General features: G+C 34.7%; 1 protein-coding gene across 9 annotated transcripts in view; it reads right to left on the bottom strand.

Moving 5' to 3' along the window:
• The window catches only part of ATRNL1 (attractin like 1), an 842,256-nt gene that overhangs the window by 666,326 nt on the left and 149,181 nt on the right, over positions 1 to 26,749 (bottom strand). For all 9 annotated transcript variants that reach the window (XR_004269856.1, XR_004269857.1, XM_032281122.1 and 6 more), the window contains 5 exons: positions 24,855 to 24,939; positions 23,134 to 23,342; positions 21,704 to 21,822; positions 6,996 to 7,128; positions 3,390 to 3,571 (listed from right to left, as the gene is read on the bottom strand). Coding sequence is in view for 7 of the 9 variants with exons in the window: in XM_032281122.1 (XP_032137013.1) it covers positions 3,390 to 3,571; positions 6,996 to 7,128; positions 21,704 to 21,822; positions 23,134 to 23,342; positions 24,855 to 24,939 (728 nt within the window). In the remaining 2 variants the exon portion in view is untranslated. The remainder of the gene's footprint in view (positions 1 to 3,389; positions 3,572 to 6,995; positions 7,129 to 21,703; positions 21,823 to 23,133; positions 23,343 to 24,854; positions 24,940 to 26,749) is intronic.

Here is a 26,749-nt window from a genome sequence, read left to right as displayed (position 1 = left end):
GCGCATCTCACCACAGAACGGGAAGACACTCTGGAGCTCCTCTCTACAGGAGAGAAAGGTTTCCTCTTGCTTTCTCCTATTAAAACTCTGCTCTTTTTTTTTTTTTTTTTTTTTTTTTTTTTAAGATGCAGTTTCACTCTAGTTGCCCAGGATGGAGTGCAGTGGCCCAACTTCAGCTGACTGAAATCTCCACCTCCCAGGTTCAAGCAATTCTCTTGCCTCATCCTCCAGAGTAGCTGGGATTGCTGACACCTGTCACCAGGCCCAGTTAATTTTCTGTAGAGATGAGGTTTCACCATGTTGGCCAGGTTGGTCTTGAACTTCTGACCTTAGGTGGTCCACCCACCTCAGCCTCCCTAAGTGCTGGAACTACAGGCGTGAGCTACCAAGCCTGGCAACTTCTGCTCTTAATTTCACTCCTTGTGTGTTTGTGTCCTTGATTTCCTTGGTGTGAGGCAAAGAACCTCAGTTATTACCCTGGAAGAATGACACCAATTCTGCCAGAAAACCCTTAGTAATGACAAACTAATTCAGCAAAGTTTCAGGATACAAAATTAGCACACAAAAATCAGTAGCATTTCTATACACAAACAACAAACTAGGTAAAAAATAAATCAAGAAGGTAACACCATTTACAATATTATAAAAAAATTAAAATACTTAGAATTAATTTAACCAGGGAGGTAAAAGACCTCTACAAAAAAACTACAAAACACTGATTAAAGAAATTGAAGAGAATCCAAATAAATGGAACGACATTCCATAAGAATGGATCAAAAGACTTAATATTGTTAAAACAACCATGCTACTCAAAGCAATCTACAGATTCAATGCACTACCTATAAAATACCAATGACATTGTTCACAGAAATAGGAAAAGGAATTCTAAAACTTGTATGAAACAAAAAAGGCCCTAATAGCCAAAGCAATCTTGAGTAAAATCAACAAAGCTAGAGCCATCAAACTACCAGGCTTCAAAATACACTACAAAGTTGTAGTAAAGAAAACAGCATGGTACTGGTATAAAAACATACACACACACCAATGGGAGAGAAGAGAGAACTCATAAATAATTCACATAGCTGCAGCCAGCTGAATTCTGACAATTACACCAAGAACATGCATAGGGGAAAGGACAAGCTCTTCAATAAATGATGCTAGAAAAACTAGATCTCTCTATGCATTAGAATTAAACTAAACTCCTGACTCTTAACCTGTACAAAGAAAAAAAAAAAAAAAAAAAACTAAAAATGGATCAAAGAACTAAATTTAAGGCCCAAAACAATAAAACTACCAGAAGAAAACATAGGAAAAATGCTTCAGGAATGGGTCTGCAAAAAGATTTTATGAACAAGACCTCAAAAGCACAGGAAACAAAAGTAAAATAAACAAATAGGATTATATGAAAATAAAAACTTCTGCACAGCAAAGAAAACAATCAAAACAGTGAAAAGACAACCTACAGAAATGGAGATAATACGGTTTGGCTGTGTCTCCACCCAAACCTCACCTTGAATTCCCACGTGTTGTAGGAAGGATCTGGGAAGAGGTAATTAAATTATGGGGGCAGGTCTTTCCTGTGCAGTTCTCATGTTAGTGAATAAGTCTCACAAGATCTGATGGTTTTAAAAAGAGGAATTCCCTGCACAAGCTCTCTCTCTCTTTGCCTGCCACCATCCATGTAAGATGTGACTTTCTCCTTCTTGCCTTTTGCCATGATTGTGAGGCCTACCCAGCCATGTGGAACTGTAAGTCCATTAAACCTTTTTCTCCCATCTCAGAAATGTCTTTATAAGGAGCATGAAAACAAACTAATAGGAAAAAATATTGGTAAACTATTCATTTGATAGGAAATTAATGTCTAGAATATACAAGGAACTAAAAAACCTCAACAGAAAAAAAAAAGTTGATCTTATAGAAATAAAACATAGAATAGAGGTTAATCTGAGAAGAATAAGAGGAAAGAAAGGAGTAAGAAGAGGTTTATTAAAGGCTTGAAAATTACAGCTGGATAGGATGAGTAAGTTCTAGTGCTCTATACTACTGTAGGATGATTATTGTTTACAATAATGTATCACATAGTTTCAAATAGCTAGAGGAAAGATATTGAATGTTCCTAACACAAATAAATGATAAATGTTTGAGATAATGGATATGCTAATTTCCCTGATCTGCTCACTATATATTATATGCATTAAAACAGCACTCTGTACCCGATAAATACATGCAAACCTTCTGTGACAATAAAATAAATTTTAATAGAAGCTTGAACAAAAAAATTTACTTACCACAGAAAAATTAAAACATTTTTCCACAATTTTAATATTAACTATTTATGAAATAAATTAATTTAGTTACATAAAAATTCATTCTCTAAATAATGATTCCTGGAAATAGCAGTAATAGCAGTAGTGGGAACAAAGACATAAAAATAATAGCCCTGAAAATGGAAATAGTAAAATTGTAACCAAAGTTAACTCTCAAAAATAAATTTTTCTATATTCACAGTAAACATACAAAGTAGTCATGATTATTATGCCAGTTTACAAATGAGGAATACAGAGCTAGGGATGTTAACTTGCTACTAAGTTGTAGAAATAAGCATATGTCCAGATTTTATGTTCTCCACCATTTTGATATGCTATTTACAATGCTTCTTTAAAGTAAACTGTACCAAGCAAACATTACTTGTTTCTATATAGCAAGTAATTGGCAACACAGTCATCCCTCTGGATCCATGTAGGATTAGTTCCAGGTCCCTTGTGAATTCTAACATCCATAAATGTCATGTCCCTTACATAAAATGGCATAGTATTCTCAAGTAACCTATGCATATTCTCCCATATACTTTAAATCATCTCTAGATTATTACTGAATACAATGTAAATGTTACTGAATAGCTGTCATGCTGTAATGTCTAGGGACTAATGACAAGAAAAAAAAAAGTCTGTACATGTTCAGTACAGACACAACCATACTTTTTAAAAATATTTTTCATTTGCAGTTGGTTGTCTCCATGAATGCAGAACCCATAAATACAGAGGATCTACTACATTTGTTCTGAAAAGTTTTCAAGCAAAAAGTATTTCTGCTACACTATACCAAGTGGAGTTATAATTCTTAAATTGTATACACTTTTTAAGTGCATTTATTCATATAAGATGACTTCTTGATAAGGTAATACAGTGGTTTACTCTGCAAAAAGTAATAAGTGATAAAACCTTACTACCTTATTACTTATACAAAATAAGTCTTCTGCCAATCACTTGGGAAATAAACTCCACTTTTATTTCCAAAATTAGCAATAATGTATTAAAAACAAAAAAAATAATTTCAAAGAATTATGAGATCATAGCATATAAACAAATATAAACAAATAGAGATGTTACCTGTTGTGTATACTTCTGTATTTCATCCAGAACAAATTCTACTTCTTTTGAGGTTGTTAATGAAGCAAGATTTCCACTAAGATTATAGCAATAAAGTTTGGCATTGTCATAGTTTTCTCTACTGGAATTGATTCTAAGACAAGCATCCCCAATATGACTCCATCCTTCTCCACAAAGATGAGCTGGTAAAAAAAAAAAAAAAAAAAAAAAAAAAATGTGTCTTATATTTATATTTCCAAAAAGCAAATGTATTTTTCAATTATTTCAGAGTACTTCTGTATTTGTTTAAATTATTTTTAAAAAATAAAACATTAAATATCTCAATATAACATTTCAAATAAATTTTTTCTAATATTCTGGTAGAGAATGAGAGCAGAATATCCTAATTTTTTCTTTTAAACATAGGATAAATTATGGCTCTATGATTTCTGTTAAATGTGTTGACTGCTGGGTTTTCTGTATGTTATGGTATTTCCATAAGTAAAATCATTACTATATTTATGTCCCAAGGTCTAGCTTACATAAGACAAGATCACTTTAATTAAAAAAAAAAAAAAAAAGCTTATAACAGCAGTTTCAAAGTTACTCCTGTAAGTGAAGCTAACTGATCTCTAAATCTAATTTCCATAGCTCAGGTATATTGTTGTGGTATAAGCTGGGTTCTTTGATTCTTTCATGAGAATGAGTAGAGAAGTATCATTTCACTTATGATTAGTAAAGGGGCTATAATGTTTCCTTTCTAATATTTATTTTTACACAATTATTCATGTCTTACTAAAGATTAAACATACTATTCAGTAATAGTGGTTTATCTATAGAATCCAAATTGAACTTGAAACACTATTTTCCAAAACATAGATTTATATAATAAATACATTAATAAAGCTAAACTGTAGTGTGCACTAATTAACAATACAGTGTTTCATCTATATACTGATCTATAAAGTTAGACTACATTTTAGTTTCCATATTACATTAAATGTATTAGCGCCTCTAGCCCTGTATGAAGGACCTTGGATATATTACTGCAACCCTTATAAAAGTGTTTTAAAGCAGCTGTTCTCAAATTTTTGGTCTTTAAGTCTTAAAAATTATTGAGGGCCCCACAGAGCTTTTCTTTATGCATGTTATATCTACTGATTTGGACCTTTTTAAAATTAAAAATGGCAGCTTTAACAAATATATAGATTTATTCATTTAAAATAATTTTAAACCCCATTATAAATGCACTCTTCCAGCTGCTGAGATGTCTTTCCCCCTATGGTATACAAATAGGCCCAAAGGAAATGTATCCTCAAATTCCCTTATAATATATTTCATTTTATCTCCAAAATAATAGGCTGGTCAAGTGGAGCCTTTATAACAAAGCAATGCTTTTTTCTCCCCCCTCCTAGGGAATGAGTAGAAGGGTAATAACACAAGCAACTTTACTGTCATTTTTCCAAGCTTCCACTGCCAACTAATTTCCATTCTTATCAAAGTAATATTCCTTTAAATATATACATTCCTTCAGTCAAATCTTGTTTTGGTCCAAGATTAACCTTCATTTTAAGGAAACTTTGTAAATATTTTCATTGATCTACATTTTCTTTTTCTTTTTTTTGAGATGGAGTCTCTCTCTGTCAGTCTCTCTCTGTCAGTCTCCCTCTGTCACCCAGGCTGGAGTACAGTGGCGAGATCTCGGCTCACTGCAACCTTCATCTCCAAGGTTCAAATATTTTCCTGCCTCAGCCTCCTGAGTAGCAGGGAGTACAGGCACCCGCCACCACACCTGGCTAATTTTTGTTTTTAGTAGAGATGGGATCTCACCATATTGGCCAGGCTGGTCTTGAAATCCTAACCTTGTGATTCACCCGCCTCAGCCTTCCAAAGTGCTGGGATCATTTTATAGCTGCATCTTAGAGATCAATACCACTTTCAACTTCTTAGTATCATCTCACGTTACTTCTTAAATCCTGCTTACTGCATTATTAACATTATCTTTCTCAAAATGAGCACACATGCACATCTCACTGTTTAAAGGCTTTAAAGGTCAGTATGTAAATAAAATTCAAAATTTTAATGACATTCTAATGCCTCAGTGGTGTGTTTGGTTTCTTGTTTGTTTTGTTTTTGAGATGAAGTCTTGCTGTGTCACTCAGGCTGGAGTGCAGTGGCGCCATCTCAGGTCTCTGCAACTTCCACCTCCAGGGTTCAAGCAATTCTCCTGCCTCAGCCTCCTGAGTAGCTGGGATTACAGGTGCCCACCACCATGCCCAGCTAATTTTTATATTTTTAGGAGAGATGGGGTTTTACCATGATGGCCAGCCTGGTCTTGAACTCCTGACCTCAAGTGATCCACCCACCTCGGCCTCCCAAAATGCTGGAATTACAGGCATGAGCCACAGTGCCCAGCCTCAATGGTATTTTTAAAGGCAGAATAATATAATTTTAATTTTACTACATGAACTTGCAAGAAAGATTCTCTTTCAGACATAAATTACATGATGAAATTTTCCAATACATTTTACAATTACATATGCTCAGAAATTTTTCTTAAAAAAAAATAAATAAAAGCCCTAGGACACAGAGAGGCAAAATACTAAACAGAAATAAAATATCTAGTTAATAGGTACAACCCTGTCATTTACAAATAATTTTGAGCATATCACTTAACCAGCACAGATCTCAGTTTATCTATATAACAAGCAGAACTGGCTAAATGCCTGTATTACCTTTCAATTTTCTAACTTTATCTTTTATATTTCAAAGGAAAAGTACTTAGCCTTCACTAGGCATGTTAACTGTGAAAAAATGAAATAACTCTTAAAAATGAGTTTTGCTCTAGTTTGCGAAACTCAGATTCTTATAAAAGCAGATAATATTTATTATGAAAGTCTATTATATAGGAAAATATATATTATATAAAAATATAATTGATTATAGTACATTAAATATTACATATTATGAAAATATAATGATACATAAATTTATGGTTTAAATGTATTAAATATATAAATTATATATTCATATCATTAAAATTACTAGATATATAATTTTAATACATATATATTGTATAAATAATATATGTATATATTTTATTTTTAATATATTATATATAATATTTAAAACCCTGGGATACAGAGAAGCAAAATACATAATATATAACATATATATATAATAATATATATAATATATAACATATAGTATATAACAATAACATATATATTATTGCCCTAAGATATTTATTATAAATGTTATAATTTATAATTAAAATATTCACTGTTTGAAAAATAAAGGGCACTTAAAGTATGACAAAATATTAATATTTGTTAAAACTGAATATTAAGTCTGAGTGCTTATTATTTTCTACATTTTCAAGATTTTTTTCAATGAAAAGATATCTGATCAATAGTAAACACATGAACACCTTAAAATAATTGGAAGCAAATACGTGATCAAAAAACCTTTCTTGTAGAAACAGTGCTATTAGTATTACAATATTATAGGTTGATATTTGTTATGGCTTTAATTCTAGAAAATGTAGAGTTCTTACCAAATGTACTTTTCTATGTCAGTATTTATCTGTAGACCATAAACTCATTTACTAAATTTTGAAATCTTTACCTGGCAAAGCCTGGCATTCTTGCTGTCTCTGATCCCACTGGCAATTCAAGTTTAATGAACAGCTTTTACAGCTAGTAAGTTTGTTACAAATCTGCTCATTTCTCACATGACATTTGGTGTAGTTCTTGACAGACTAGAAAATTAAAAGAGCATGTTATTTTTCACCTTTGTACAGTAATGATTCTTAAACTTCAATGTATATTTAAATCTTCTGGTGAACTTTAAACATTTCTAACTCCAAATACAATACTGCTGAATCCGACTTGATCTTATTTATCTCATTAGCTTATTAATTTAAATTAAATTTGGAGTAAACGTGTCTCTGTAAGTGGTGAACTACAACCTAATTTAGGATGTAAACAAACTGCAACCTAACTTAGAAGCATATTCTTGTAACAGATAGTTGAGTCTCAGCCAATCACAGCAATAGAGACATATGTTTCAATGGACAAACTGCAAAATATTCAAATAAGGTATTATAAACAGAATGGCATTAGGCAAAGCTAACTACACTGCCTTGTTCAAATGTACCACAAATTAAAATGGCAATCATATCTACTCCCACTGGAAAACATACATTGACCCCTTATAAAACGGTTACTGGAAAGCCTATGCTCCTAATAATAGAACTTCATGTATCTCCTGCTTTTATAAACTCTAACATGACTTGATATTGCAAGGCTTTAATGCATTTTGCCAAAGTATATTTTCACCAGATAAATGAAGACCCCACGAACTGATGACAACCAGACCTTTCATGGTTTACAACCTGAAGATTGGGTATTTTCCAAAGAGACACCAGAGAAAGACTGCCCTTGAACTCAGCTGGAAAGGACTAAACCAAATTATCTGCAGCAAAACTTCAGGGCATTGAGCCTGAGCCTTGTATCCACATTTCTCAATTTAAGATGACCCTTCCAGCCTGGGGACAGTATACCCACTGGAAACCTCAAGGCAAAATTGGCCAGGGACCTTTCTCTTTACAGACGACATCCTAGATATGAACAGCTTTCCCAAGATGACAGGTCAAGACTTCTTTCCTTAGTCACCATGAAACTATGATCCTTTTCCTCTTTTCTCTGTGTTTATTTTTTGTTTATACCCAGGAATATAACATGCTTATTATGATTTCATGATCAATAGCTTTTGCAGGGAATGTAACTGAATGTTGGATATGTTATGTTAAACCTAAATCCATAAATGATCTTAGAGATTCTCTGGTTCACCTTCTAATAAATTTCTCTGATGTTCTAAGAGCAATATCTGGTCCTTTGTATAGGGTTAGACTTTTAGATTCACATATTGAGGTTCTTTATTTAAGTCTAACAGTAGTCAAAACCTACAATACGGGATTTGCAGTTACATGTTGCCAGAAATTGACTAAGATAACCAAAAGAAAGATAATTCAACAGTTTGTAGAGAAATATATCACCCTAGTCCCTTTAATTGTCAAGATCCTTCAACCATCCAATGATTTCATAATGGAGCCTTGGAGAAATATTACTAGTGCTTCTCTACTGTGGCCTCTAACACACAAGGCAAGGAACTGTCTATTGTGCCTCTCCAGGATTTAACAACCAACCATACATGTGAACAACTCCATGTCTCAATCAGTGGAAAACGTGTATTAGGGATTTCAACAGTAATACTGTTAGAATTATCATGATTATATCCAATAACCAATTGGAAATTGAACATTAGTCTACACCTCTTAATTTACACTATAGAATAAAGAGGAGTTTGCCAGCAAGTGTAAGTATCCCTAAACAGGCATCTTTTGGTAGAATGCTCCTTATTTGGCTTGGCATAAATGTAAATGAGACTATGATTAGAAATCTGTCTCAAACATTAGCTACTATAGCACAAATGGGCTATAGCTGCCCATAAAACATCTTTAAATTCTCTTGCTAAAGTTGTTTCGGATAACATGATTGCTTTAGCCTATCCGTTGACTGAAAAGGGAGGAGTGTGTGCAATAGATAACACCTCCTACTGCCCTTGGATAAATTATGTCTGACATGACAGAAATTCAGTTTTAAGAAATCAACAAACAAGATAATTGATTAAAACTAGTAGACTCCTCTTTTGGTTTGTTGTTGATATGTTTATTTTTGATCAGTTTCATGCACAGGAGCTCCTATTAAGAAGTACACTTCAGTCTCTTAATATTACCCTCCTGATTGTCATTATAACAGTCTACACAGTATGCCATATCCTCTCAAGAGTCTTGAATGCTCATATGAAACATCTGTTATACATTGGATGGTCTCACTACAGTTAAAATAATAAAAACACAAAGAAAATACAAAAAAATAATCTAACTGACTTGACATTGTGAATTGTGATTTCCATATTGAGACCAAACAAGTCCATTATGATGGCGACAGAAAGTAGTATTAGTGCCTAAGGTTTTTGGTCAATCTCTCAAAACTGACATCTGGCCAAAAGGGGAGATTAAATTAAATTAAATTTGGCCTAATTTAGTATGCAAACAAACTGCAGCCTAATTTATTAGTGTCTTCTTATAACAGATAGCTTAGTCTCAGCTAATCACAACAGCTGAGTCTCAGCCAATCACATGCTGCCAACTGATCAGACTATTTCCATAAAAGGTAAATGCCTGATCACATCATGCCCAAATAGGGCAAATAGTAAGCTGTAGCCAGTCAAGTTGTTCCTAAATGTCACTTCCTTTTTCTGTCTAGAAATACTTCCTGCCCACATTGATAGCTGGAGGTGTCTGAATCTCTTGGTTCAGAGTGCTGCTCAATTCATGAATCAGTCTTTGTTCACATAAGCTCTGCTAAATTTATTTTGCCTTAAGTTTTTCTTTCAACAAGTTAAACTATTGTTCTTGGAATTGGAATGAGTGTTTATTAAAAAAATTAAGTGTGCAAATTACATAATTTGAAACAGGCACCATCTAATAAAAACTTTTTTCAGTGAATTCAAAAACAGCCTTCCTTCCAATTCAAAAATAAAATCATGTACAAAGTTGTTTCCATTAATGATGACATGAAATGGTTCTAGTTTTAATTAAAGTATCATACAAACCCTTGGCAATGAAGCAGAAATGAAAAGTAGTAAAAGGGAAAGAGATGCTTTATCAAAATCCAATACAATATAAAAAGATAAATGACTGTCACAATACCTCAAACTAATTTTATTTCCACAGATACTAAATAATGGTTTTGGTTAATTGAGATTTCTTCTGTATATATCTGTAACATTTCCTTCATTGAGGCTTCAAGGAATCTGCAAAAGTCATATTTTTCTCAAAATCTACTACAAATGTTAATATTTCAACTAATTCTGGCATTGAGAGATTAAAAGTTAATTGCCAAGAAAGAAAAAAAATAGACAATATAGAAACTTGGATGGTGGTTCCTTACATGTACCCAGCTTCAGATACCTCACATATTACCAATACCTATGATAGAAACTACCTCATGAAAGTTAGATATTAAAATTTTTGGCTCAAATTTTCCTGTGGCTCTACTTTATGAGAAAAAAATACAAAAAAATGCTAAATATTGAGCTCCATCTCAATCTTTTTGTTTTGTTTTGACTATAGGTATAAACACCTCAGGACTTCTCATGCAAGGGAGCTAAATATTTGTTTTCACTCAATAAAGTCAAGAGTTAAAATTAAGTTATAACTATTCTACAGATAAAATTTATTGAAGCAATTTTTAACCACTTAGAGACTTTAAATGTCACTCACAAAGTATTTATTTATAAGCTACTTCCTTCATAGAATACATTGCCATCACCTCCATTCCAAAGGTGTTAATTTCTATTAGCGTATACTACATTTACTGTAAGGTAACATAAAAAGTACCCAGATATAATTTTTATCTTTATTCATCCTAAAAAGTTATAGAAGATACATTTTTGTAAATTTCAAATCACTGTATGACTTTTTCAACCACCACATTTTCATAAGAAACATAAACTTTCTTATTGTTTTTTCTGATTCATAAATTTTTGTTTTCATATAGTATATAAATATTAGCATTATTTGATGTAATCATTACAGTATAGTTCCAAACATTTGATAGCTAACTAAAAATAATTAAATTTAATTGAATTATCAGATAAATAAAATAACCTATAAAAATTACATGACAATGGCTAAACATGTTGGAATAAGATAAAGAATAATAGGTTTAACAGGTTTTTTTGTTTTGTTTTGTTTTTTTGAGATGGAGTTTCACTCATGTTACCCAGGCTGGAGTGCAATGGTGCGATCTCGGCTCACCGCAACCTCCGCCTCCTGGGTTCAGGCAATTCTCCTGCCTCAGCCTCCTGAATAGCTGGGATTACAGGCACGCACCACCATGCCCAGCTAATTTTTTGTAGTTTTAGTAGAGACGGGGTTTCACCATGTTGACCAGGATGGTCTCGATCTCTTGACCTCGTGATCCACCCGCCTCGGCCTCCCAAAGTGCTGGGATTACAGGCTTGAGCCACCGCGCCCGGCCGGTTTTAATAGTTTTATGTCAATCTTTAGAATAACAATGGAAACAGAGTATCCATCCAAATTACTGCTCTTCATTAAGAAAAATGTAATCATTAATTGATACTAAATAAATATAAAAAATGAAATTATATTTCAATTACACATAGAGCCAAGTTAATCAATGGTAGGAGAAAGCAATCGTTCTGAAACATAGCTGGCATTTTTGGCCTAATGAATCAGGCACACATTAGTAAACAATCAGTAGTAACCACTGCTCTACTGATCTTTAATATATTGAAATGTAAATTTTAAGTAAAAATATGTGAGAATAAAGCCTGCTGTTTGACCTATTAGAGCACAAAATATGCAACCTGCAGTAAATATGGTTAACTAATGAAATCGGATATCAATGCACATAATCTAGACTGAAATCCCAAAGACCTCTCTATATCCATTAACATTTGGTTTAGCTTAATCACCAGAGATTCTGCTAAAACTGTGTAAAGGACACATTACATCAAACTCTAAATTACCATCTGCTCTCTTGCACTATCTCACCCAATGCTTTCCTTGTTTTTTCTTTTTTTTTTTTTTTGAGACAGAGTCTTGCGTTGTCGCCAGGCGCCTGGCTGGGGTGCAGTGGCGCAATCTCGGCTTGCTGCAATCTCCGCTTCCTGGGTTTAAGCAATTCTCCTGCCTCAGCCTCCCGAGTAGCTAGGACTACAAGCACACGCCACCACGCCCAGCTAATTTTTGTATTTTTTAGAAGAGATGAGGTTTCGCCATGTGGGCCAGGATGGTCTCAATCTCTTGGCCTCGTGATCCACCCTCCTCAGCCTCCCAAAGTGCTGGGATTACAGGCATGAGCCACTGTGCCCGGCCTCTTTCCATGTTAACACATCATCATCAAAAGTAAAATATAAAGCAAAATACCACTTTATAAATGCATGATAGCAATTTGCATAATACAATTTTTAAGATACATTTGTTTACACTCAGTTATGTTGTATTTTCACATGCAAATGTCTGTCGTGGACTGAATGTTTGCATCCTCCAAAATTCATATTTTGAAACCCAATCAAATTGTGATGTTATTAGGAGGTGCAACTTTTGGAAGGTGATTTAGTCATAATGGTAGAGTCCTCATATATGGGATTAACACCATTGTAAAGGGCTGAAGACCTAAGAGCTCTCTTCTACCAGGTGAGGAAGCAGTGAAAAGACATCTTCTGTGAACCGGAAAGTAGGCCGTCACCAGACACAAATCTACTAGCACCTAGATCTTGGACTTCCCAGCCTCCAGAACGGTAAGAAATAAATTTCTGTTGTTTATAAGCCACCTAGTTTATAGTATTTTATTGTAACAACCTTAAAGAATTAAAGACAATGTCTAAAAATGAATTAACTCAGGGTTATCCAACAAAGCTTAAAATCTGAGTTGAAAACTGTAATTTTTAACTAATAACATTTTCCATTTTAGTCCTGTGGTTAACTTAACATTTCAACTTGACCAGGACACAGGACACACCTATTTGGATATATATTATTTCTGAGTCGGTATGTAAGACTGTTTCTAAATGAGATTAGCATTTGAGTTAATCAACTGAATTAAGTCAAATGCCCTCCCCAGTGTGGGTGAGCATCATTCAATCCCTTGAGGGCCTCAACAAAACAAAAAGGTAAAGGTAAGAAAAATTTTCTCTCTCTGCCTGAGACATCGGTCTTCTGACTTTGAACATGGCTTAACATCGTGGATGCATCTGGTTTTCAGGTCTTTGGACTTGGACTAAAGTTTATACCACTGTCTTTCCTAGGTCTCCAGTTTGTAAGCAACAGATCATGATACTTTGTAGCTTCCTTAACAACTGTGTGAGCCAATTCCTTATAATAAATCTCATGATAGATGGATGGATGAAAGATAGGTAGGTAGGTAGGTAGGCAGATAGATAGATAGATAGATAGGTAGATAGATAGATAGATAGATAGATGATAGATAGATTAAATTTTGGTAGCCAGAATGGTTCTAGTGGAACAGAATTACTGGGGTTTCTGGAACTGGCTCACTAATCTGACTAGATTTAAAGATACTAATGACTCTATTTCCAGTAGAAAGACAGCACTAATAATCCATAGCTTGAACTAGTAATGGAACTAGTAATAGATACGTAAATTATTGGCACCAGATATTCCTAATCAACCACTTAAAAGAGACTGAGTGATTTTGTATATGATAGGACACTTTCAAACATTTCTGGAAAACTAACCAATATGGGATTGGCTATTTTCCCCTAAGTCACTACACAAAGTGGTCAAAGGAAGGATGAACTTAGGGATTCAAATTACCAGCTCAAGCTCATATGAGCGACCTGAGGCATGTATGTGTGCCCTGAAGGAGATTTGTGTCTCCTGCAGCTCCAGGGCTCAGACTGCTAAAGATCAAATGCAGAATATCATATTGCCACTGGCTGAACTACATCTTGAACTCTGATTCTCACAAGATGTCTGCTATTAAAGTGAGGGCAGTGATTGGGAAAGAATGAGATCTTGTAAACTGGGATGGAGATGAGTGGGGAGAGCCTGAGAAAGCTGGTGAAATTGAGCCCCCTAAATTCTAATGGGTCTTCTTTGCCAATGGAAGAGGTCTCCCCATCCCCAGTCGAAATAGCCTTTACACCCCTAGAAAAAACAACCTTCCTATCCCCAGAGATAGCATCCTTCCCACCATTAGTAGTATTGGCCTTTCTACCTCTGTATGAGAGGATCAACCATACCTGCCAGAGGAAACTGTAATGGCTTCCCCAGAGGCAGCTGCTATGCAGGACAATGATGACTCTCCTCAGAACCCACCCTCATCACCGCTCTTTGCTCTAGATCTATAACTAGACTTAAGACCCAGCAGATCCCTAAAGGTTAGGTTCAAAGGGTAACCCTTGAGGAATTACATTACACTCCAAAAGAACTACTTGAGTTTTCTAATTTATACAGACAGAAATCTAGGAAATATGTATGAGAATGGATAGTAAAAGTGTGGGGAAATGATAGAAGAAACATAAAGTTGGATCAGGCAAAATTTATTGATATGAGCTCACTAAGCAGAAATTATGCATTTAATGTTATAGCTTGGAGAGTTAGAAAGGGTTTGTTTGTTTTGTTGGCTAAAACGTAGACAAAATGGTGGCTCATACTGAGTGATCTGAAAATGCTGGATCTGTCTTGGTTTAATATAGAAAACATTTAATAGCCTAGGGAGATTGGAATGTTAGAGTGGATTTGTCCTTTAAGGTCTGCTCACCCTCACTGAGAGAGTCCAGAAGACACACTTTTCACCAATACTTAAATGAATAAATTTGTGAGAGGAGCCCTGGCATCTCTGAAAAGCTCCATGATTGCTCTTCTATATATGCCTGGCCTTGCAGTAGGAAGTGCAGCCACTGAATTGGGAAACATAAATGCAATAGGAATAATTGGATCTGAGGTGGCAGGGGCCAGGTAGCAGCATTCAACTACCAAAGGCAAGGTAGGTGTGGTTACTATGATGAACAGCAGAGTTAAAGCAGCAATCGGAATAGTCTGACTTGCTTACATCTATGGCATTGGTGAGTTGAGCATGAGGTTGCTCCCAGAAGTAAAATACATAGAAATCCTACTAAATTCCTAATTGATTTGTATAAGCAGAAAACTTATGAGTAAAGAAAACTCTAGCCTGAATCATAAATACAGAGAGTCACAGTTCCTCAACTAAGTTCCAGAATTGAGCCAGTTTACAGAGCCATAAGACCTTGAATGAAGGGAATGCTGGATCCCCTTAAGGAAGGACCTAAATATACTACCAAAAATGTATACTGTTCGTCTTTCTCCTTGCCTTTCCCAAAGGTACCTATGGCCTTTACCAAAGTAACTGTGCACTGGAGAAAGTGAAATAATAAGTACTAGATGCTGGTTCTGAACTGACATTAATTCCAGGAGACCTAAAACATCACGGTGGGCCACCAGTTAGAGCCTTATGACTGCCAGATGATCAGTGGAGTTCAGGTCCCTCTCACAGTGGGCTCACTGGGTCCCAAACCCATCCTGTGGCTATTTTCCCAGTTCCAGAATGCATAATTGGAACAGACATACTCAGGAGCTGAAAAAAAAAAAAAAAACCCACACTGAATCTCTGATCTGCAGAGTGAGGACAATTATAGAGGGAAAGACAAGAAGAAGCCACTAGAACAGCTTCTATGTAGAAAAATGGTAAGCCAAAAGCAATACTCTATTCCTGGAGGGACTGCAAAGATTAGTGCCACAATCAAGGACTTAAAGTATGTAGAGGTGCTAATTCCTTCCATATTCCCATCAAATTTGCCTATTTAGTCTACGTAGAAGACAGACGGATCTTGGAGAATACAAATGAATTATCATAAGCTTAACTGAGTGGTAACACCAATTGTAACTGCCCTTATCAGATGTGGTTTCATTGTTTGGGCAACTAACACATTCCTTGGCAGCTGGTAAGCAGCTATACATCTGGCAAATGCTTTTTTCTTGAAGCTTGTTTGTAAAGACCACTAGAAGCAGTTTGTTTTCAGCTGGCAATGGTAGCAATGCACCTTCACTGTTCTGCCTCAGGAGTATACCAACTCTCCACTCCTATGTAATAATTTAGTTCTCAGGAATTTAACAGCCTTTCCATTCCACAAGATATTACACTGATCCATAATATTGATAACATCACAGATTGGACCTAGTGAGCAAGGATGTAGCAACTACTCTAGACTTATTAATAAGATACTTGTGTGTCAGAGGTTGGGAAATAAATTCAACTAAAATTCAGGGGCTTCTACCTCAGTGAAATTTCTAGGGGTCTAGTGGTATGGGGCATGTCAAGATATCCTTTTCAAAGGTGAACGTTAAGTTGTTGCCTCTGGCCTCTCCTATAACCAAAAGAAAAAAGAAGGAGAATGCCTAATAGGCCTCTTTGGATTTTGAAGGTAATGCACTCCTCATTAGGGTGTATTACTTTGACCAATTTACAAAGTGGTCCAAAAAGCTGCTAATTCCAAGTAGATCTCAGAATAAAAGAGGGCTCTGCAACAGGTCCAGACTACTGTCCAAGATACTCTGCCACTTGGACTACATGATCCTGCAGATGCAATGGTGCTTGAAATATCAGTGGCAGACAGGATGCTGTTTGGAGCCTTTGGCAGGCCCAAATCATAGTACAGACCCTTAGGATTACATAGCAAAACATCACCAACCTCTGCCAATAACTATTCTATTTTTTCAGAAACAGCTCTTAGTCTGCTGCTGGGCCTTAGTAGGAAACTGAGTGTTTAACCATGGGCCACCAAATTATCGTGTGATTTCAGCCCATCATGAACTGGGTGTTAGCTGACCCACCAACCCATAAAGTTTGGTGTGCACAGTGGCGTCTATCATCAAATAAAAGTAATATATACATGATCAGGCTCAAGCAGCCCCTGAAGGCACAACTAAGTTACATGAAGAAGAGGTCCAAATGCCCATAATCCCCACTGGTGCCACACTGCCTTCTCTCTCCCAGTCTGCACCTATGGCTTCATGAGAAGCTCCCTAGACCACCTGACAGAGGAAGAGAAGACTCTGGTTTCATTTGCAGATGGTTCTGCACGATATGCAGGCACCACCCAAAAGTGGACAGCTAAAGCACTGCTGCCCCTTCCTGGGACCTCCCTGAAGTACAGTAGTGAAAGGAAATCTTCCCAGTGGGTAAAACTTCAAGCAGTGTACCTCATTGTTCATTCTGTTTGGAAGAAGAAATGGCCAGATGTGCAATTATGTACAGATTCATGGGCTGTGGCCAATGGTTTGTCTGGATGGCCAGAAACTTAGAAGGAAGATGATTGGAAAATTGGTGACAAAAAACTTTGTGGAAAAGGGATGTGGACAGACCTCTCTGAATGGCAAATAAGTGAAGATATTTGTATGCAGTGTAAATGTTCACCCAAAGATGACATCAGCAAAAGAGTATTTTAATAATCACATGGATAAGATGACCACTTCTGTGGACACCAATAGGCTTTCTTCCCTAGCCACTCGTGTCATCACCCAATGGATTCATGGATAAAGTAGCCCAGGTGGCTAGGATGGAGATTATGCATGGGCTTAGCAAAATGGACTTCCATCCACCAAGGCCAACCTGGCTATTACCACAGCTGAGTACTCAATATGCCAGTAGCAAAAACCAACACTGAGTTCCTGATATGGCACCATCCCCCAGGTAATCAGCCAGCTACCTGGAGGCAGGTTGATACAGCTTCCATCAGGGAAAGGGAAGCATTTTGTTTTTATTGGAACAGACACTTATTCTGGCTACAGATTCGCCTTCCTTGCAAATAATGCTTCTGCCAAAACTCCCATCAGGAAACTTACAGAATGCTTTCTCCACCATCATGGTATTTCACACAGCATTGCTTCTGACCAAGGAACTCCTATCACAGCACATGAAGGACAGCAATGGGCCTATGCTCACTGGTCTTATGTTCCCTATAATTGTCAAGCAACTTATTTCATAAAACAGTGGAATGGGCTTTTGATGATTCAGTTACAGTGCCAGCTACATAGTAATACCTTGCAAGGCTGAGAGAAGGGTTCTCCAGAAAGCTGTGTATGCTCCGAGTCAGCAACAAATATATGCTCTTTCTCTGACAGCCAACATTTATGGGTCCAAGAATCAAGGGGTGGAAATGGGAGTGGCACTCACAATTTCCCCTAGTAATTCATTAGGAATTTTTTTTTTCCTGTTCCTGTGACTTTATTCTTTGCTGACCTAGATGTCTTAATTCCAGAGGAAGGAATACTTTTTAGGAAACACAACACTTGATTCCATAGAAATGAACATTAATACTGCCACTTGATCACTTTGGGTTCCTTATGCCTCTAAATCATCAGTCAAAAAAGAGTTACTGTGCTGGTTGGGGTGACTGCTTCTAGTACAGGAGAACTGAACTGCTACTTCACACAGGAGGCTAGGAAAAATATGTCTAGAATACAGGAGATCCCTTATGGCATCTTTTGATATTACCATACCCTACCCTGTGTGTTAAGCCATTCTTGAAATGCTATAAAGGAATACTTGAAATTGGGTAATTCATTAAGAAAAACAAGGTTTAGCTGGCTTACAGTTCTGCAAGCTTTAGAGGAAATGTGGCACCAGCATCTACTCTGCTTCTGGAGAGGCTTCAGGGAGCTTTTACTCATGGCAGAAGGCAAAGTAGCGGCAAGCGGCTCACATGGCAGAACATGAGCAAGAGAGAGAGCGGAGGTGGAGATGCCACACACTTTTAAACAACCAGATCTCAAATGAACCCAGAGCAAGAGCTCACTTATCAACAAAGGGATGGCCCAAGCCACTCATGAAGGATCCACTCCTGTGATGCGAACACCTCCTACCAAGCCCCACCTACAAGACTGGGGACTACATTTCAACAGAGATTTGGGCAAACATCCAAATTATATTACCCTGTGATTAAGATCAATGGAAAACTACAACATTCTAATTCAAGCAGGACTATAATAAGGAATGACCCTTCAAGAATGAAGGTTTGAATCACCCCAACAGATTAAAAAAACCACAAGCAGGTAAGGTGTTTGCTGAAGGCAATGGAAATACAGAATGGTTAGGTAAGAATACAGTTATAAATACTAGCTACAAGCACATGATCAGTTATAGAAATAAGGACTGTAACTGTATTTTCTCCTTATTTTGTTAACAATACATCTCTCTGTGTGTGTGTGTGTGTGTGTGTGTGTGTGTGTGTGCGCGCGCAAGAAATATCTTTGCTTTCCTTCCTCTCTTATTCCCTTATCATGTAACATAAGATGTTTATGTCAAGATTTAAGTACTGTTGATTTTACATAGTATTTAAGTTATGGGATATCAAGGAGAGGAGTAAACAACATTCGAGGACTTTACCTCCTTTTCTAGGGAAGAGATTGATGTGTTTCTCAGTTGTACATGGGATGCTTGTATCACGTTAGGGAGAATTCTGATCATGTGATTACCTTCGTTTGAAGATTAAGTATGGTTTATGTAGCTATGTATAGGTGCCAAGTTGACAAGGGGTAGATTTGTAATGGTTAATTTTATGTGCCAAGTTTTCCAAGACATGGGGTGGCCACATATTTGGCTAAGCATTATTCCTGGATATGTCTGTGGGGAGGTTCTGGATGAGACTGAATTGGTAAACTGAGCAAAGTAAAATGCTCTCCCTATCGTGCATGAGCATCATCCAATCCATTGAGGGCCTGAAAGAACAAAAAAACAGAGGAACAGGAATTTCCCCTCTCTGCCTTTTTCTGCTCTTGTACTGGGACTTACACAATCTGCACTCCTGGTTCTCAAGCCTCCATACGTGGAGTGGAATTTACATTGTCAACTTTCCTGGGTCTTCAGGGGTCTTCAGTTTGCAGATAGCAGATCCATAAGCCAATTTCTTATATTAAATCTCATTTTATATATATTTAACATATATATATATATATAAAAGTGTGTGTACATGTGCGTATATATGTATATAAATATATATAGATTCTGTTTCTCTAAAGAACTGTAACACAAGTCCATGATTCCCATGTCTTATTTTATTTAACTCCCATGTCCACTAAACTAACTCCCATTAGATGAATATTAACCGAAATCTTAAAATGTTATTTAAATTTTCAAAGTATAACCATGTTTTAATAATGTTAAAACTCAAATAAAATTAAAGTATATCTTGTTATTAAAACAACATGTATCCTTGGAAAATATGTAACAGAATATGTATGAAAGCAAAAGGGTTCAATCTAATGAGACAGTAACTGAAAATTTCCCTCCATTTTAAGTTTTGAATATTATTTTATATTAAATCATAAAACTTACGTTTTCAATTATTAATTAGCAGAGAAATTTTTAAAATTATACAACCAAATTTTACTTAGTTTCAATTTCCTTTTCTTTGCCTTTTACATCCACTTGCTATCTTGAAAAACAAGTAAATACTTTCCTTAATAAAAATTCAGAGAAAGGAAAAATAATATATTCAGTTGGAAATATGTATGCACATTTTTTTTTACTTAATCTATAGGCCCATAGAAGAATCTTGAGGCTAGGCACAGTGGCTCCTGCCTGTAATCCCGGCACTTTGGGAGGCTGAAGTGGGCACATCATTTGAGGCTAGGAATTTAAGACGAGCCTGGCCAACACAGTGAAACCCTGTCTCTACTAAAAACACAAAAATTAGCCAGGCATGGTGGTGCTTGCCTATAATCCCAGCTACTCAGGAGGCTGAGGCACCAGAATTGCTTGAGCTCAGGAGGTGGCAGTTGCAGTAAGCCGAGATCATGCCACTGCACTGTAGCCTGGGCGACAGAAACTCTGTCTCAAAAAGAAAAAAATACTACTTTTTAAATTTTTTCCTTTCAATTTATTTATATCTTCTATAAAACAAAGAATGTTTAGCTGCTACCACTTAAAATCTTAACTTTTGCTGCTCTTAATCCATTTTCATCAGCCATAAATATTTGTAAGTTTTTTTTTATTCAACAGTTTATAGAACAGCCCTCTCACAATAAATAATTATAGGGCTTAAAATGTCCATAGTGTGAAAACTCTACTTTAGATGAAGAAAGACTTTTTAAAAACCTATAAAATTGTAGAATGTTTAGCAGCATCCCTTACTTCTACCTATTAGATGCCAACAGCAGCTTCACAGTTGTGACAACCAAAATGTCTCTGCAAAATGTCCCCTGTGAGACAAAATTGCTTCAACTTGAGAACCACTAATGCATAGACAGTTAAAAGAGAAACTACTACTACCAACAGCTTAAGTTAAACTTACACACAAAGTGTGTAAACAAAGCACTAGACCACCCCATCAGTAATGCCTGTCTGTCAGGAATCCAATGGAAATTGCTTTAATACTTACCTATGTAATCTTATTTTCATCAGTACAGAAGACAACATTTATAGTTACAGTCTTTTTAAAATCAGTTTTGAAAAAATGTTCCCAGTTTCATCCATGAAAAGAAGTAAAGGTGATGGATACAAAATGGAATCTAGACAGACAAATTTGAACAATAAACCAGTCTAACTTTACAATTTACCAAGAAGTGAATGATTCCCTATATACTTGCTAATGTCTTAATGTGTAAAGTGCTTTTTTGTACAGTGCTATTGAATGGTAAGCTAATGATCATAAAGCAGCAATGTTAACCACAGCACCATTTACCCATAAATACTAACCATACTACAGTTACTGTTTGCCGAAATGCATTTCTTGTCGTCACACCATTGGCACCCATTTGTATTGGCAGTACAGCTGGCGCAATCTGCATATCTGTAACATCTGTCATCAGAAGCAGCTATAATACAAATGGGAGACAATATATCAGCACAAAAAAGAAAATCTTACTCTTCTTAATTTACAATATCTATTTAAGAATAATTAAGAATCACTCAGACATTTTTTAACCAAAGAAATGACTTTGAATTTCAAAGTAAGTTTTCTAAAGATTAAGACTTCTTTGTAGTTCAATTGTGTTTACAGGATTTTAAGAATCTTTTACCCCCATTATAATTATTCAATATACAAGGATCCTACAGCCTTTTTAAATTCACACATTTTGGGCTGGGCACAGTAGCTCACGCCTGCAATTCCAGAACTTTGAAAAGCCAAGGCAGGCAGATCACTTGAGGTAAGGAGTTCAAGACCAGCCTGGCCAATACAAAATCCCATCTCTACTAAAAATACAAAAATTAGCCAGGCATGGTGGCACATGCCTATAATTCCAGCTACTCAGAAAGCTGAGGCAGGGGAATTGCTTGAACCCAGGAGACAGAGGTTGATCACACCACTGCCCTCCAGCCTGGGTGACAGAGTGAGACACTGTCTCAAAAAATAAAATAAAATAACATAAAATAAATAAATTCACACATTTTGGAGGTCAGGGGATTTACAGATATTTTACTAACCAAAGGGTATTATTAAACAAACAAAAGAAAACATCATAACAAATACTGTTTATCATTCTTTCTAAAGACACTTAAAGACATCTGAATTAAGATAGATCAGCAAAACTTGAAAATACATTTATTAATTGTAGCCTCAAAAATGTATAAAAATCCTCACCATTTAAAGAAAACCAAACAATATTTATCCAAATAATTAATTAGCTAGTTGGGTAATAATTAACTGGTAGCTTTTCATAAGTCTCACTTACCTATTCACTATTTTATAAGAAATATAAAACCAGATCATTAGTCATCAAATGCTAGAAATTTTTTTTTCTTATGGTATGGTTTGGCAATAATTCAGGAAGAAAAAAAATACCACATGGAAAATAAATTCTTTCATTATATTTCTTTGAATCTCACAGTGTTTCTTAGAAATGATGTATTGGAAAGCATTTTAAATGTATTAGAAAATAATTCACACATATGAGTATGTTACATATAAAATATTGATATGTATACTATATATACAGATTTCAAAAATAAAGTTAAAAACAGCTAATAAAGATATTAAATAATTCATCACTAGCTTCAAACATTAGAATTCCTAATTAGGATATTATAAATTTTTCCTTTCTGTAGCTACTAAAGTAATTCTTATAAGCAGAAGATACTTCTGTAGAAGAGAAATTTTGCTGCCAGAAAGAGGAAAAGAAATTTACCTGTTTTAGGAGGGCACTTTGCTCTAAGAATATTATTAGTATTCCCAGATTCCCAAGATTCACAGTGATTTTTATTCCAAACACATTTTATCCCTGGACCAGCATTTTTACAAAGTTCTTCATCTCTGAAAGCCTTGCAATTTGGAGGCTTGTATACAAGGATATCATTAAGGAGTACACTAGAAAATCCCCCAAATATATACATGGACCTATTAAAAACAAAACAATAATCTTAAAGAAATGTTATTAAAAGTCTCTATGATTTAGTTATAAAAATAAGCATAGGTTTAAATATACATTTTATGCTATTTTTAACTACTTCTGTTAGTACTGTTCTGTAAAATCATATTTCTAACATATAATATGATATAGAAACACCAGAGAAACTACTATATAATTTCTTGAAGACTTTTCAAATAAAATATGAAATATCTATAAATCTTAATGTATTAAGAAAACATTAAGCCTTCAAAACATGTTTTATTGTTAATGCAAGAAAGGAAACAAGGATTATACACAACATTGCTTTTGTCAGAAAAATAAGTATTGTTTTTAATAAACTAGAAAACAATATTTTAAAAAATAATACCTACAGATGGACAAGACACTCTTTAGAACTACTATCTGGAATTATAATTTTTCAATATAGACACAATTTTGAAATTAGACACAGAGTTCTTCTTATGATGTTTCATTCTTTTAAAATAAGAAGACAAAGAGTAAAATAACCAAAAAGATCTTTAAAATATCAGTTTGGAAAAAGAAGCCTAGGCAATACTAAATTAATACCAACCAATGCCCAAAACATTTCAGATGCCCTTAAGACAGCACTATTTTTTATCTCAAAAATATTATTAATAAATTTAATCAGTCAAAAAATACTTCAAGAATTATTTCATTATTTTTAAAAGTAAAATAAAAATCAACCAGAGAACCCTAGAGGTTTTATGTTTCACAATTTTCATTTATTACTGTTTTGACAGCCAATTGATAACAGTTACACAGTTTAATTGTGGTTAAGTCATTTCATGGCAATAGTGGAGAATTTTTACATAATTGGGATAAGGTGGCAATAAATTGAACTTATAAAAAGGTCATCCTGATTTACCAATGTTAAGCTACTAAATGAGCTAGCAGATTGTTTACTGTCACTGGATTCCAAATTACCAAATTTTTGTCATAGAAATACAAAAATTATATTAACTTAAATGGGGAAAGCAATGTAATGACCACTGGGTCCAATTTCCCAATGGATATAAGGATTTTAAGATCCAAAGAGGTTAAGAGACTTGTCAAAAATCACACATTTAATAAATGACAGAACTAAAATGAGAATCTAACTCTTCTCACTTTCCTTGTTCTCCTTGATAGAAATTTGGGGCTAGTCTCTCTATCATTTCAATTCCATCTTTTTAAAAGGAGAGACATTCCTTATCTGATCTCTGGAAAAATAAAAGAAGGCAGGATGACTTAAAAGGGTATCTGTGGTTTTATCTCAGCACCTTTCCTTTAACTACTACCCTGTCCCTTAAATATATTAAACAAAAAAAGGGAAAAAGGATATGATTAACAAATCAAAATGTATTCTGTGGTAGAGCAGAGATACATAAAATCCAATACGATTAAGTACCAATGATAATTTTCTAGAAGAATACCAGAATATGAGGATAGTATGACTGATATCCGTGACTCTCTAAAAATTGGAAATGTGCTTCTTTTACCCATTAATGACTACTGCAGAGTGTCCAAATCGGTTGACATCTCTATGAAGATTTGGTTTGGGTAGTATTTTCCATTCGTCACAAGCTAGAAAAAAGAAAACAAAACAAATGAAATAAAAGAATAAATAAGACAAATAATATAAATAAATCACTGGGCAAATTAAAGATATACTATGTACAAGTGGAGGCAAAAAAATTTTTTTTCATTAATTTTCCATGACCTACAACTTAGTGTAATTACTCAACTAGCATTATTCCCTAAATAAAAATAACTGTTGCCTAAAATTCTCATAAATAATTTTAAGTATAGGAGAACAAGAAAATGAAAGGAATGAACTTAGAGGTACTTTATATTGGAATATTTTTAAAGACATATCTTTATTAAATATACCGGGTAAAATATGAATGTCAGTATAGGGCATACCTATTTGAAAGTTAAATACTAAATCAAATATTACATGTATGCATACAAAAGTAATGGTATCTATAATGTTCACTGAAAGAATACCTAAAAATATAATCATCAGGATAAAATATTTAAATTACTTTAATGTTTTGATATTTCAAAAGAAAGGCTTTTTTATGTAGAAGGAAATTATCTTAATTGCAAAACTTCTAGATAAAAAATAAAAATCATAAAAAAATCCACAAACTATATAAAAACTATGGAAAGTAATTAAGAAAAATGTATACAATTTCAATACTAATTTCTTCCATACTACCGCTTCTTTTTTCACTTAGTTTATGAAATCTTGCTCTACAGAAAATTGGTCATATTTTTAGTTATGATCTGTACTTGTTTATTCAGTAAATTGAGATTTTAAAAATAATCTCTAATTTTCTTTTAAAGATTTTTCAGTTGGCTTTTACTATTTTGGTCTTCAATCTGTTTGGAACTTATTTTTGTATATGTGGTAAGCATCAAACTTAATTTTTCCCATCTACCATACTTTCCAGATATTTCCAAGTATATGTCCATACACCAATTTTCCCAATTTTTGAACATTTATCCTTGACCTAACTTGTGCATCATTTAATTTCTGTATTGTTATAGTTCACTTTTATTTTATCATTTTTAAATATATACATGTGGGAAGCTCAAAAGTCAAATATTTCTACAAGGCTTCTCTCTCACATACACATACACACAAAATCCACTGCCCCCTGTCTTCCCAAACATATTCCAGAATAATGGAGGTAAGCACTTTTAATTCTAAATAAATAGCTAGAAAGAGTTGTATTTTTTGTTTGTTTTTGTATTTTCATTTGTTCTAACTAGCATGCTCAGTTCCCACTTTCAGATAATTTGCCTGACTTCCTTCTTCAGAAGGTGAAGATTAAGCTCTTACACAGACTTACACACACATACTTCCTCTCCCTTCATTCTCCCTGTACGTTTATTATAATTTTGTTTAGAGCAATAGTCAGTTTCTTATTTGTCTTTTTAGAGATGGGGTCTTGCTTTATTGCCTAGGTTGGTTTAAATTAATTCCTGGGCTCAAGTGATCCTCCTGTCTCAGCCTTCAGAGTTTCTGGAACTATGGTTGCACACCACCACACTCAGCTGATGTTCAGTTTTATTATGTGATATTATTCACAGATAAGCCACATTACATACTATATTTTTATTCTTAAATAACTTATTTTCTCCACAAACTATATTTTCACTTTTTTGCTTAATTTCCTATGTATCTACTGCTAATTCTCCCCCAACCCTTTGCCAGATGTGTACATTTCTTCTCAATGTCTTCTAATACATCAAGCTATCTGGCAATTTCATTTACTATCTAAAGACATCCCTTCTGAAACTCCATCTTTCTTCTCCAATCTGAACTTAAACTGCTCTCTAGGTCTATTACAGCATCATAAGGGTTCCCTCCATATTTCTCCTGTGT

Source organism: Sapajus apella, unplaced genomic scaffold (assembly GCF_009761245.1).
Source record: "Sapajus apella isolate SASKATOON/1434 unplaced genomic scaffold, GSC_monkey_1.0 scaffold13, whole genome shotgun sequence".
Taxonomy (NCBI): Eukaryota; Metazoa; Chordata; class Mammalia; order Primates; family Cebidae; genus Sapajus; species Sapajus apella.
The sequence above is the reverse complement of the archived record's forward strand: the minus strand, read 5'-3'. Positions and strand labels throughout refer to the sequence as shown.